Source organism: Gopherus flavomarginatus, chromosome 6 (assembly GCF_025201925.1).
Source record: "Gopherus flavomarginatus isolate rGopFla2 chromosome 6, rGopFla2.mat.asm, whole genome shotgun sequence".
Lineage (NCBI taxonomy): Eukaryota > Metazoa > Chordata > Testudines > Testudinidae > Gopherus > Gopherus flavomarginatus.
The window spans coordinates 36,983,131-36,998,508 of record NC_066622.1 but is presented as its reverse complement, the minus strand read 5'-3'; the positions used below and the strand labels follow the sequence as shown (position 1 = coordinate 36,998,508).

General features: G+C 41.2%; 1 protein-coding gene across 3 annotated transcripts in view; it reads right to left on the bottom strand.

Moving 5' to 3' along the window:
• IQSEC1 (IQ motif and Sec7 domain ArfGEF 1) overlaps window positions 1–15,378 on the bottom strand; it is a 737,615-nt gene that overhangs the window by 255,014 nt on the left and 467,223 nt on the right. For all 3 annotated transcript variants that reach the window (XM_050957734.1, XM_050957735.1, XM_050957733.1), the window contains exon 3: window positions 631–675. In XM_050957734.1, the coding sequence (XP_050813691.1) occupies window positions 631–675 (45 nt within the window). The remainder of the gene's footprint in view (window positions 1–630; window positions 676–15,378) is intronic.

The window sequence follows — 15,378 nt, the reverse complement described above, 5'->3', positions numbered from 1 at the left end:
AACCAAATGAAGCATGCATCTTTGATGCATTCTTTAATGTGTAACTGTATGACAAGGAGCAGAAGTGCCCCTTTAATATCTAATGTTAATGGTGCCAACATTTTTTCTAGATTAAATACAGCGATCAAAGTAAAATGGAAGGAAGGTATTGCAAAGGTTTACATGAAAGCACCTTCTGATGTTTACACACGTGTTCTTCGTGGAATGCTGAGCAAGGGAAAAACCAATCAGCACCACTCATTAAAAAGTGGTTTATAACCAGCACAAAAGGCCAAACCTCCCTTCAGCATAGGATGGGGTTTTACAGGAATTAGTGTGTTTTTTTCATATGTGCACACACATTCACATGTGCATGCGTGCACGCACACAAACAATGTGAGTGAGAATGCACGCTGTTTAATGTCGGAAGCTTTCAAGTACCTCATGTTTGTAGGGAGGGGAAAGCTATCCTTTATTTTCTCTGATACTATGTGTGAGGATTGGTAAAACATCAATTCATTAGATAAAGCCTTTCCCAGCTTTGTGTGATAAATTAAGATTGCTTGCTGTGTGCTTGGTGTTTTTTAATAGAAAAGATGTTGAGGTTGCTATTTGTGTTTTATATTGAATGGATATATTAATTTACAGTACCTTAGTGGATCGGTTGAGATGCTGCTTCTTGTTTCCAACGAGGTCCTGAGATAGTAGCAAAAGAATAAAGTTACAAAATATTAAAACAATGATTTGACAAAGTATTAAAAACACAAAAGTCATCAAAAGTTTTAAACTGTCAGGTTTTTCTTGCAAGGATTATTACTAGTTTTTAATTCACATTTTTATAACAACAACAATGGGCTTTTAAAAAAATATGAATTTATTTAGAAAAAATAATTGACAGTGAGTCTCATGTTTATAATGGTATATGTTGAAGAAATGTTTTCAACATAGTTAGGGAGACAAGGTGGGTGAGGTAATAACCAGGGCTGGCGCAACCCATTAGACAACTTAAGAGGTTGCCTGGGGTGCTAATATTTGGGGGGTGGCGACTGCAGCGGCCGGATCTTCAGCTGCCTCTGTCGGGGGTGGCATTTCGGGGGCTGGACCTTCTGCTGCCTAGGGCGGCAAAAAAGCTAGCGGCGCTCCTGGTAATATCTTTTATTGGAAGAGTTCTGTGTCTTGTCTCTCTCGCCAACAGAAGTTGGTTCAATAAAAGATATTACCTCACCCACCTTGTCTTTCTAGTATCCTAGGATCAACACAGCTACAACAACACTGCATTAAACATAGTTAGGCATTTTTGTTTTACTAGGCATATTTGTGGTCAGGTCTCAATGTTTTAAAAACATTGCTAGAGAGCATATGAAATATACAGCAAAAACACTTGAAATTCACACAAACATACATTTACACAAACTTAAATCTTCTGGCTAAGATTGGATGAAAAAATACCTTTTTGTGGGCTTTTCTTCCTGTTTTTGTCAAAATCTCTCATGAAAATGTATAGCTTGTTTAGGCTAAAAACTGACTTGGAAACCAAAACAAATTTTTTGGTGTTTAGAAACCCAAGTGGTTTCAAAAACTGATTTTTTTAAATACCAAATTAAAAAAAAAACAGAAATAAAATATTTATAACCACAAACATTTTGATCTCCAGGTTTTCCTAAATAAATAAATAGATGAATACATAGAATCTATTATTGAAATATATTTTTGTGAATATATTCATTTGTAATGAAAAGCCAGTTTTCTCTGAAAATATTTTTTGATGAAAACATTCCAACCAGCTCTGTTTTGGTCTTTTTTCCATCTGTGTTAGAGGTGAGAGAAGAGGAAGCTTTCATACAGCTGCTACTATTGTTTTATGTACTACAGCTATCAATATATTTTATTTTACAGAGCATTTCAGAACACTGCCCTCTGTTATTCAGCCTTGCATTGGAACTGTCAGCAATGAAAATCAGAGCTCATCCCGGCATCTTTGATATCAGCCTAGCAACTTTGGAATAGAAAGCACTGATATGTACATATGTATATGCTGGAACTGGGCAAAACCCTTGTCAACTTTAAAAATTACACAAATGAACCGCAGACAATCAAAATGTATGCTCCTCTCAGAACTCCTGACTTCTTCCCATATAAAATAATCTGAATTAACCAGTTAAATCACATATGTGGATGTGGAACTTGTTCCAGATCTTAACTTCCTTCCACCAACTTGAAAACTTAATGCTGACATTAAGTCTCCCCACATGAGTAAGTCCCATTATCATTAATTGTCACCGTTCTATAGCTGCTCTATGTGGAAGCCCCATTGACTTCAAAGAGAGCTCTGTGCAGAGAGGAACTACAGAATTATCACAATGATCATATTAATGGAAAAGCAGAGCTGGGTCTGTGTGGTTTACATGTGCACACTGATGGGGGAGTAGTTCCTTTCATTCCCAATATACCCAACCATGCAAAAACAGAACAGCTGCATGCAATAAGGAGACAGGCTAAATTCTTCTATGAGAGCCTCATTTAATTTTACTCTTATACTCTGCTTTCCTGAGTGGTTTGCCTGGACAGATGAGAGAGGAGAATTTTGCCCAGAGGGCGTCCCTGATTAAGTATTTGCTGGCTTTTCTCACATTTGGTCACATTTTTACCATTATTTATTATTGGAATGGGCACTCTTTAAAATACTTGTCAATTGCATTAGCTAACTAAATAGCTTTACCTCAGTCTTTGCAGTATTCTAGGTCTTCCCTACAAGATAGATACAGGAAAGGTTAAGGTTAGTCTGCTGCAAGTATGGAGGTAACCACAGCCATTTATCTAAGTTAAATGAGTATGTTTTTAAGAGTGGCATTTTATATTTACTATTTACCTGGGCTATAGACATGCATGGCACTTACATTTAATCCATTCTAACACACAATTTGATGTTGGCAGAAAAAACAGAAAGAAAGTCAAATTTTTACAGACTTATTTATCCCAAATGCCATAATGATGACTCTTTCGTGAGAAGATATATATTTGAAAATGTTTATTTTATTCTTACCTGCTTATATGCAAATAACTGACACACAGCCAAACTTCTCCACATAAACTTTTGATGGCCAAGCAATGAGCCTGTGGTCTATGAAGGCTTATGAAAGCAAAACTGAAATTGCCTTCACTAGATTGTATTGCTGTAAATTGATTGTACTTTCTCAGTTTCGGTGCTGAGATTAATATGTTTGCAGAAATAACTTGGGCTTTATTAGGGAGTGATAGCAAGAAAGGTAGAAGCACTGTGTATGCAAAATTCAGCTCTTCAAGAATAGAAGAAAACCATATTGTCCAAATAGACTTTAACTACATAACATACATAGCTTTAAAATGCCTTTTAAGTGCTTTTTCCACCCTGTAATTTGTTTGCTTTCAGCACAGTTCAAGATTTGTGAATAGTAATGAATTTTGAGGGGGTGGTTTACATATGTTTGCCTTGTGGCTCTTTGTTAGTTTGACAATTGAAAAGGGTGAACTTAATTTACTAGTAATTTAGTTTATTGCTTAACACAGTCTTCGTGTGGAAGTGTCAGCCTGCTCTGTGATCATGACTTTGTCTTACTTTCAACTGAATATTTTACAATCTGTATTAACTGGTTTTGGCCCTTCTTACTATAAATAAATATTTAACAGACTCTCAGCATCTTTGTGCAGGAACAATATGCTGTGCATAGTGAGGAGATGGTAATGAGACACTAAGCCACACTGATTAGCCTGCGGCCCCAGTGGAACCTTGATTGTGCAGAATGACATTGAATGTGTTGTGACCTTACGGACTTGGAACCCAGTCACAAGTAGCAGGAGTATAGATTCATTAAAAATAGCATGTTTTCTTTCTAAATTCAGACACAGAGAAAGGTAGACTCTCCAAATAATTAGAAACATAGACTCAGGAGAAAGATTTTAGTGTGGGATGAATTGTTTCCATTCCCCTACTCCACTTTTCTACTAAAGACTTCTATAGAGCAGGGGTAGGCAACCTATGGCACGCATGCCAAAGTCAGCACGCGAGCTGATTTTCAGTGGCACTCACGCTGCCCGGGTCCTGGCCACCGGTCCAGGGGACTTTGCATTTTAATTTAATTTTAAATGAAGCTTCTTAAACATTTTAAAAACCTTATTTACTTTATATACAACAATAGTTTAGTTATATATTATATTATAGACTTATAAGGAGAGACTTTCTAAAAACATTAAAATGTATGACCTGCACACGAAACCTTAAATTAGAGTGAATACTCAGCACACCACTTCTGAAAGGTTGCCAACCCCTGCTATAGTGTTTTGAAAGATTCAAGAACTGTTTCTGGGGCTGTGAAGCAATTTGGCTGAAAGGATCAGTCTATACTGGTAAAATGTTCTAGAAATTTCCCACTGCTACTAACACCAGTTCATTTCCAGAGTTTTAACCACCATATCATCTAACTCTGCTCAGAGCATATCTAATCAATGTGTTGCTTATGACAGCAACAGTAGCTGGCAACCTGTCTATGCTGCAGCTGCCATTGTTGCTAACACAAATAGTGCTGAACTAGTGTTAGTACTGGTGGGAAATATTTAGAAAAAACCCCTAGTTTAGACAAGGTTTGGTGGGGCTGGATAAGCAAGCAACTAGAGCCCCATGGGTATTGTTAATAATAAAGGCTCTGAGCTGACATAGGTAGACCAGGCTGTAACTCCACAAATTCTGTCAACAGCAAACAGGGGAACTTCTCAATAGAGCTCTGAGTGAGAGAGGCTGGAACATCTGGCCACTGGTAAGTCTCAAACGTGCAGTAACTTCTTTGAAGAAATAACATTACTGAGATAGAGAATGGATACAGAATCAAAGTAACCCCTTGTGGAAGCTGTGCTACATTCATTTTTCTAGATGAAGGTCTGTAGGACAAAATCTGTATTTAACTGAAGGTCAAGATGGACTTGAACAGCAGTTTCAGGCATTTGAATAAACAAGGAAACCAAAAGGAAGACAGCACAAAGAGAAGGAAACCTCAGACAGAGTCCTCAGTTGGGATACCAAAGAGCAAAAAGAAAATTGTACATTGTGGCAACTATGAGGAACAATAAGAAGAGAAAGCAAATCTCAGGGGAGTCTCTCAACCACTCCAGTGGTTATTCTGCTCTTGATGAGAAGCAGAAATAGAAGGATAACAGGGCAAAAGACACTAGCCACTCCAGTGGACCAGAAGCAAGCACTGAAGAGGAACCAGCAATAAGGATTGGCCCAATACATAGGTAACGCAAATAAAGAAAACACAACCATGGACTGTACCTAGGGTTGCCCACTTTCTATTTGCAGAAAACCGAACACCCGTGCCATGCACCCTGCCCTGCCCCTTCTCAGAGGCCCTCCTCCCTCCATCCAACGCCCCCCCCCATTGCTCGCCCTCTCCCACCCTCCATCATTTACTCATTTTCACCAGGCTGGAGCAGGGGGTTGGGGTGCGGGCTCTGGTTGGAGGTGCGGGCTCTGGGGTGGGGATGAGGAGTTTGGGGTGCAGGAGGGGGGACTAGGCTTGGGGGTGTGGCCGAGGGGTTTGGAGTGTGGGAGGGGGCTCTGGGCTGGGCCAGGGGGTTGGGGTGTAGGAGGAGGTATGGGATCTGGGCTGAGGATGAGGGCTCTGGAGTGGGGCCAGAAATGAGGGGTTCAGGTGCAAGAGGGGGCTCTGGGCTGGGGCAGGGTGTTAGGGCATAGGAGGGGGTGTGGGCTCGGGCAGCGCTTTCCTCAGGCAGCTCTTGGAAGCGGCGACATGTCCTTTTCCCTCCTAGGAGCAGGGGTGGCCAGATGGCTCTGCGTGCTGCCCCCAGCCACACGCGCTTCCCCATCAGCTACTGTTGGCCACAGTTCCTGGCCAATGGGAGCTGCAGAACTGGTGGTCAGGGTGGGACGGAGACAACACGTGGAGCCTCCTTGGCCGCACCTGTGACTAGGAGTGGGAGGACATGTTGCTGCTTCCAAGAGCCACGTGGAGCTGGGTAGGGAACGTGCCAGCCCTGCCAATTGGACTTTTAACGGCCCAGTCAGTGGTGTTGACTGGAGCTGCCAGGTCCCTTTTTGACCAGGGGTTCTGGTAAAAAAACCAGGCACCTGGCAACCCTAACGGTCCCCAAAGGATCAGGATAAAAGATATTACAGTAGGGGGAAGGCTAGTCCAAAGAATGCTAGAGAATTTCCACTTAGTACCTACAAAAGAAATAAACTTGAAAATAATCAGAGCTATTACTAAGCTATTGCATAATCTCTCAAGGGAAGGGGCGAAAGCACCAGTATATGAGATGGTAAAATGGCACTGGACAGTAGAATATGTGGTGCAGGATCACCTTGCAGTGGCAGGGAAATGGACTAGATACCCCAAGGGTCTTTTTCCATCTTCAGTTTCTATAGAGTTTGCAAGGGCCTTTTGAGTAGGAAGCAGAGGAAGTCTGCACTGGCTTTAGTGGTTAGTCACTGTCAACTAATCTGGAACACATGCCTGTTTGTGCAGGTCTTTTGCAAAGTGGATCATGTATGCACTATAACATCCAGGCTAGCACAAAGGCCTGTGTCTAATTAGATTTTTTCTGATCTAACGTGTTCACATGAAGCTTGAAGAACAGGTGCAGCAAGTGGTTACACAGTCTATTCTGAGCCCAAAAGAGTCTTATGAAAACCTGAATTCAGCTAAGCTTTAACTATAACTTTGCTGTGAGCTCATTGTCTTTCTCCATTCACCAGCAGAAAGAAAAAGGGGACATTAGGCCTCCACTGCAAAGTACTACACAGGGGGAAATAATATTCCTGACAGCTATCAAATCAGATGTAACAGCATCGGTCAATTTGTCTTTTAACATTTAAACAAGAGTCAGTCAGCATCTTTATCTACTATGCCATATAGTTCCAAAGATTCAGTGGGGACACAAATAGCTTCTTCAAGTGTTGCGCATGGCAACAGACGCCAACACCTACTACCAACCCCCATATTCTTCAATTACATATTTAAATGTAACTGCTGTATGATAAACCTGTCTGGGCATGTATCTATTAGAATTTCTAATCCCCAATAAATATAGCATTCAATATCTATTGCCAAACGTTTTATCAAAATCTAAATGATATACTGAGACCCGGGTTTCTCAAACTTCATTGCACTGCGATCCTCTTCTGACAAAAAAAAAATTGCTTCAAGACCCCAGGAAGGGGGACCGAAGCCTGAGCCATGCCGCCCAGGGAGGGGTGTGCGTGGAGGGGTGAAGCTTGAGGGCTTCATCCCTAGGCTGACTGTAATGTGAGCCCCAGAGCTGAAGCCAAAGCCTGAGACCTGCCACCCAGAGGTGAAGCTAAAGCCTGAGCCCTGCTGCCCAGGGCTGAAGCCCTTGGGCTTTGGCTTCAGCCCCAGCCCTCAGCAAGTTTAACGCCACCTGGGCCACCACTGAGGTAGACCATTGTTTGTGTGTTTTCAGACTATAAATACAGTCTCACCCACAAGTCTTGTATTCTAGCAACATTACAAAGAAAGTTATTTTTAAATCAAACAATGGGACCAGATAAAAATGGATCCCTATTTGTGCTCTGTCCTGTATAAAAACAGAAGAGACAATGCCTTCCCTTGAGAGTTTACAGTCTTAATCTTGCTTTCTTTATCTGTAGTAGTATGAAAAAGATTCACCGAACACCACTATTGACCTGGAGATGAACACAGTAAGACACAGACACAGCAATATGGGTTAAACGCAGAGGCTGCAACCTTACAAAAGTGTTCATTAACAAATTAATTTGGGGTAACGGCACTTCAAAAAACAGACAACAGAAGAGCTTAACTGTGGATTTCAGCATGACCACAATAGCCACTGACAGAAGCAAATGGGAGGAGGAGGTCATTTCCCCTTACCCACCAGCTAAGGAAATGGGCTCAGGACACATGTTTCAGACTCGTATGAGGTATGGTGTTAAGATGAGGGAGCCCAAGCTGCAGAGACTGTCACTCCCTTTATGCCAAACCAGTGGCCAGGACCAATGCCTGAATAACTCCCCAGGCTGAGGTTCAGGCCCACAACTGATGCATATGAACCTGCAATCTGCTCTGGAAACCCATTAAAGATTGTGACAACAGCTTGAATCCCCAGCCAGGCCAGACAGCCTGGATGCTGAGTAAAAAACCCCACAAAGCTGTCTGCCAGACCTCAAGAAAGGCAATTGACCACACAGATGATCCAAGAGATCCAGCACATCTGTCTATGGGATGGAAGAGGGGCAGGAAGTCTGGGTGCCAATTTAGGCTTCCTGCACCTGAGAGACTTCCTACACAATGTCAAGGAGCCAATCAGCTCCCTGCATCCCCTGAAATGACCAATAGGACTATAGGGGGAAGGAACAAAGCCTGATCCCAGCATTGTCCCCCTCACACTCCTGCCTGAGACAGGGATGGCAGACAGCGCATGTGAATGAACAGCAAGCACTGCAGGAAGGGATGAGATAGAGAATCAGCTGCCACAGACCCCACAACGCAGACTTCTGACTTGTCTTGCCCTATCAAAAATCCTGCTGAAGCAAGTGAGATAGGCAATTTAGTATATGATCCACAGCTTCTATATATATATATATATATATGGCTGGAACCTCAACCCATCATAGGTCCTCTCTGCAATACTCTGGAAGTGTCATGGGGACTTAAAGATGCCTTAAGGCAGTAACTTTGGATTCTGCTAACAGAGGGGAATCTTCCAGTGCTACCTGCCTCTGCCCCCGCTTCCCTCACAGAGTAGGGGATGTTCCAGTATGAGCTGGATTAGAGGTTGAACCACAACTTCACAGCCATTCCCCCAGTACCCATGCCAACCACTGCAGAGTGTTTATGATTTTGTGCAGGTCTTCGGCACCTAGATGAACGTCTCCCTTAAATAAGCTTGTCTCTCCCTCAGTGGGGACTGCCTTCTTAAAGATTCTTTTTCAATACAATCCTGTTTGATCACACAAAGCAGGGTCGAGAAAAAACTAGCTTCCTCCATTAGAAAGCACTGGAAATCACAAAGCTGTATCGTCAAATTGTTCAGATAACATTTCCTTTTTATTCTATTTAGGAGACATTTGTGTAATTCAGTCTTCTTTGTGATTAGATATAATGATTTTAATGTGTCCTATTACATAATGTTTTTCCTTTAAGCTTTCACTGTAGTCTATAGTGTCACGAAGGGAGAGACTTTTAGGGACTGATCAGCATAAGATAATGGCAAGGGCAAATCTAATAGCCAAGTACTAACCCTGTGCTGTGTTACAAACTTCTTATACTATGTGATGTACCATGAAGAGTATTTCTTTTAAAGCAACAAAGAGTCCTGTGGCACCTTATAGACTAACAGACATTTTGGAGCATGAGCTTTCGTGGGTGAATACCCACTTCGTCGGATGCATGTAGTGGAAATTTCCAGGGGTAAGTATATATATGCAAGCAAGAAGCAGGCTAGAGATAACGAGGTTAGTTCAATCAGGGAGTATGAGGCCCTCTTCTAGCAGCTGAGGTGTGAAAACCAAGGGAGGAGAAACTGGTTTTGTAGTTGGCAAGCCATTCGCAGTCTTTATTTAATCCTGACCTGATCGTGTCAAATTTGCATAGGAACTGAAGCTCAGCAGTTTCTCTTTAGAGTCTAGTCCTGAAGTTTTTTTGCTGCACGATGGCCACCTTAAGATCTGCTATTGTGTGGCCAGGGAGGTTGAAGTGTTCTCCTACAGGTTTTTGTATATTGCCATTCCTAATATGTGATTTGTGTCCATTTATCCTTTTCCATAGAGACTGTCCAGTTTGGCCGATGTACATAGCAGAGGGGCATTGCTGGCATATGATGGCGTATATTACACTGGCGGATGTGCAGGTGATCTTTGGTGTGAGTGAGGGGATGCTTGGGCTTCTCACTGGGTTTCCACAATTTTGTCTTGCTCACATTAGCCACTCAATGAGAATCCATGCATTGGGATGGAGAGACAGCCATACCAAGTTGCAATACACAGTCCTACAGTTGATTTCCTGTCTTACAGCATCAACTCCATTGAGTGACATCGAATTCCTATAGGAAAACACTCCCTTTCTTTCAGAACAGATGGCTGCAGGACTTTGACTGCTTTAAGTGCATGTCTACAGTACTACACACCTTGATGTTGGTACAGGCTACATAATCCTTTGATTAAGCTACATATCATGGCCAGACACTCTGTGGAAGGACAGAAAGATTTTCAATGCGAAAAGAAAAGAAAAGAAAACCAATGTTCTTCAAGTAGCAGCTAAAAATCATAATAGGGATCAAGATTAATTCATTTTAGCTGTAACAAACTGACATCTTGATCCTGCTTTAAAAATAAAGATCTTTAAAGATATCACCTTTTGTCTAGCAAATGAAACATATTTGAAACAATAAATAAGATACAAAGCTATGCTGTCTCCAAAATGGTAATAGCTTGGGCAAAATCGCTGACAGCCTCTACAACATTTTTGATATGCAATACTCCTTAAATCTGGGAGCAGTATATTACACAATTAGTTTAATGCAGAGGAAAGGAATGGCGGCCTAAGGTATTAAATGTTTAGAACATTGTACAGGATATTGCTCAATGAATAACTGTTGTCACACAATCTCTTCAATGCAGATAGGAATTTCTATTAAACAGTCAGCATATAATGTACTGTAGAAGAAATGGAACTCACTTACAGTGAGCTTTGATATTCCACTGAGTGAATTATTAAAAAGATTGAAAGTCCCAGATTATTTCACTGCACTGCAATGTGCAACTCACGACTAGTGATAACAGTTTTTATTTCAGTAGCACCTTGCTGATGAGAATCTCTAAGAATTTGCCTACATTAAAGGTTTCAGCCTCAAAATGGGCCCGGTATTACTATCCCCACTGTACAGGTGAGGACCAGAAGGCTTAATTCTCTAACTCAATGGCAAAAATTTTCAATGGCAGAAAGATCATGCGCTCTCTCTCTCTCACATACACACACTTACTTGAGGCCACAAAGAAGTGGTATAGTAGAGCTGGGAACAGAACCCAGGTCTTCTGACTCCCAATATTGTGGGTTGGGCACAAAATCATCCTTCCATATTTTGATTTTCATTTTTAATAAATCTCCAGGTATTTTGCCTAATTCATGTCACTAGCCTGCACTCTTCCAAATAGTCTTGATAAAGTCAGTGGGAATACTCGTATGAGGTAATGCTTTCTAGCACTATTGAGAGTCACAGAGTTGGAGCCATAATAAGAATATTTTGTAAGAAAAATAATTACTACAATACAGGGCTCCAATATACGAACATAATAGCCAAATACTTGCCTGTTATAACTCCAGGCAACTTCAGTGGAGACACATCAGGGACCATTTTGGCTCATTATGCCTTAGTACATGCAAAAACAGGAACTTTCTGTGAGTAACTTCCATTAGCATTAATGGCATTCCAGGATGTCTCGTTTCTCACTCACAGAATGAGAAATACCCATGTGTTTTCCAACCCATTCCTAACCACGGAGAAAAACGCAACACGTAAAATGCTCTAGTTCTTAAACTTTGCTTTTCCACAAGACATAATGGGCTATGTTCTGTCCTCTGTAAATTCATATTTATTTCCTCAACTGTTTAAAGGAATCTCTGTCCTGAAGGCACTTGTGCAATTACTTAGCATACAAAACCAAGGATAGAAATCAAAACAGGTAATACCTTTGCTGTATAGCTGACCCCCAGCTCCCAAAATATAACCTCTCACATTCTAGCACCCAAATCCCTTCAATCCATCCCCTTAACTAATGAAGTGGGCCTTGGTTTTCCCTGCATATCTGCCAAACCTCCTGGGGGACAAGATTCAGAGTCAAGGTCCTCTCCCAAAATATGCCTCGCCACCAGCCAATGCCAATTTGAAACCAGAGAGCCGTTAACTAGGGTGCTTCCTCTGACCGCAACTGCAGTAGTGCCCTATAAGGACAGAGGAAGTCTGTCTGATTAGTCATTTAACAAAAGAATATGGAGTTAACAGTCACAAACAAGCACAGAGTTTGGTTCAAACTATTAACTCCTCCCCCTATTTTGTGCATGCTAAGTTAAAATCAAACCCACAAACGAATGGGAAGCCCAAGCAGATGTGGGTGTGAGCACTGGTGTGATAGCTGGTCTGGATGAAGCTCCATTTAACCAGTGAGCAGCTGTATCCTGCATTAATATAAGAAGTATCAGTAACTGTACATTTCTTAAAGTTCCTAAAGTCTATTCCCCTTGCAGCAATGCATGTGATCTAATTCCAAGGAGGAGGCTCCTTCAAGGATCTCCCAGAAACAAAGGAGAAGGACTCTTCTATCCCATCTACCTGGGCTAGAGATTACAGACATGTCATCATAATCTCATTAACAGTGGTATCGAAGGCAGATGACAGATCTAAAAAAAATAAATATGGATGTTTAATCTTCATCCATCACCAGGACAAGATCATTATAATCAAAGCAATTAGAAAACTGGACTACATTGATTTCATTGGGGTTGCACAGGTGTGAATAGGAGACAACTGGGGAAGATTTTTTAAAATATGGGTTAGATTCATAGCTAGTGTAAACTGGCATCAGTTGTATTGAAATCAACAGAACTATATAAGTTTACAGCTGAGGATGTAGTCCATATACTTCTAAACTGCTTTTCTGTCACACTAATGCTATCTACTAATAAGACTCAAATGCCTATAAGATGAAGATATTATTGAACTTTAAATGCTTCCCTTAAAAATGGTCTCTCTATTTTTCTACATTATGTACTTCAGTGACTCAGGCCGCAGTTCAGGAAAGCACATAAGCACATGCTTAATTGCTGTTGACAATAGGGAAACTTTCCTGGACTTACCTAGAAGAGACCTGAAGATTCCACAGAGTTCTGCCAGGCATGTGCATGTACAAGATGGGGAGACTCTCTCAAAAGACTGTTGTGTTGCCGGTGATAAATCACATCATGCTTTGTAACCCTTAGACATGCTTGTCAAACTTGCTAATGATTCAAAGAGCAGATTATATGAGCCTATCCCAGCTAGATAACTGTGGGGGGAAATGCTGATTTAGTAGAATATTTTTCTGGCTCTCTATCTACCAAGTAACAAATAACTAAGACCCCTGAAGGGGTTTCACCTCAGAGGAAAGAACAAATCAAAGAAAAACAAAGGTCTAGGAAGTCTTTGAATGTACTTTCTATCTGACATGCCAGAAATTTATGTAATTTATGATGGGCTGCGTGCAAACTAAATGTTTTCTTTCCTTTCTGTTCCTCCGCTTTAGGGATGAGCACTACATGTCACAAGGTTCTAGGATTCCATCAGCTCGGCAGTACTGGAAAGGCTGCAAAGTGATTATACGAGTGCACTGAACCATTCATCCTTCTGTCATGCCTTCCAGACTGAGAGTTACAATCATGGTACTCTGATTAGATTTCAAATTTACATTATAAGCAAGAAGGTGAGAAGCAAAGTTATTCTAGCAAGACCATAAAGTAATCACATAATTGTTCAGACACCCAGTAAAGAGCATAGAGGTGGCTTTACCATATGGAGAGGACTGCCAAGTGGTGAGCCTGTACATTTTCTACACAGAATGGGCAAAATTACATCAGGGTACCAGAATTTGATTAATGTTGGGGCAATAAGGAAAATAAACTATTTAAGAAAAGCTCTAGTTTGAACTTTATGGTAAAATCTCCTGCAAGAAAGGATTTCACTAGATGCCTTAGAGGAAATAAGAAGGCATTCTCTTTAGTAGGTATTTGGGTGTCCAGCTTGAGACCCCTAGCATCAGATTCACTAAGGGTACATCTACACTGCAGTTGGGAACTTACTTCCCAGCATGGGTAAAGAGACAAGCACTAGTTCTGCTTGACCAATCTGAACCCTCATGGTATGTATTCAGCAGCTACCCTGTGCCACCATCCTTGCTACTCCCGGCTACACTGCTATTTTTAGTGCCCTAGCTTAATCACAGCTAGCATGTGTCTATTAGCCATGCGCAGAAGCACACTCCTACCTGCAATGCAGAGATACCCAAAGATGCTGCAAGTCCTCTGTGCCTCTGAAAATCAAGCATAAAGGGATTGTTTACACAGCAAAAGCTGTGCAGGGGTGATCTTAGCTGAGCTAGCTGGAATCCAGGCATTGCACAGTGCAGAGTTCAAAGCAGGCTAGAGAGCTAAGAACGTACCCAGGTCTGTGCTGGGCTTGTACTACCTGCACTGAAGCCTGCACTGTGATGTCTTCATTGTTATTGTTACTGGCACTAGCTGGATTCAAGCTAGCTTGAGTAGGCTAGCCTGGGCACAACTTTAGCTGCATAGACATGCCCAAAGTGTCCTAGAGTAGACACCCAACAACTGATGCAAAATCTTCTGAAAATCTGGCCCTTACTGACTATCCAGATTAATGCCATTCAAGATGGCAGTTCACCATAAGAACTAGCCCGTTCATATTAAAATACAGTGTTTAGCAAACCTCATTATTTGAAAAGCATTTTTATTACCCCAAAATAACTACATACAAATCTGCTGCTTGTTGCCAACTCTTATTGCCAGTCCAAGCTCTCCTGATTTCTTTGCTGATTTCTTTATTTAGGAACCATAAAACAAAACTTACCCACATAACATACCATGGGAATTTATTTATTTTTCCAAAAAAGGAAGAGAGAATGCACTGCTGATGTATGGCATCCAATTGTATATAATTTAATTTACAGACATTAAACTTTTCTAGAACTACTGTGTTTAATCTTTCATGAGGCAAGTGTCCAGCATGGTAATGTAATCTGAGAATTGAAATGTTTGAAAATGCCTTGTTTAACAATATGGCCAGATATTTCTCAATGTTGTGGTGTGTTAGATACATACTAGAACAAGGGAAGGGGGGAGGTTTAAAAGAAATAAAAGGAAGTTCTTCTTCACACAGCGCACAGTCAACTTGTAGAACTCCTTACCTGAGGAGGTTGTGAAGGCTAGGACTATAACAGCATTTAAAAGAGAACTGGATAAATTCATGGTGGTTAAGTCCATTAATGGCTATTAGCCAGGATGGGTAAGGAATGGTGTTCCTAGCCTCTGTTTGTCAGAGGATGGAGATGGATGGCAGGAGAGAGATCACTTGATCATTGCCTGTTAGGTTCATTCCCTCTGGGGCACCTGGCATTGGCCACCGTCAGTAGACAGATACCGGGCTAGATGGACCTTTGGTCTGACCCAGTATGGCCGTTCTTATGTTCTTATCTTCAGTTTGGATTTAATACCACTAAATTTTACAGTTATCTGAATATATAATTGTATGGCTGCATGAGCTAAAAATAGGGTATTCACAGATGTTTATCAGAATGCAAAAAAAAGTCTAATTTATTCAAAG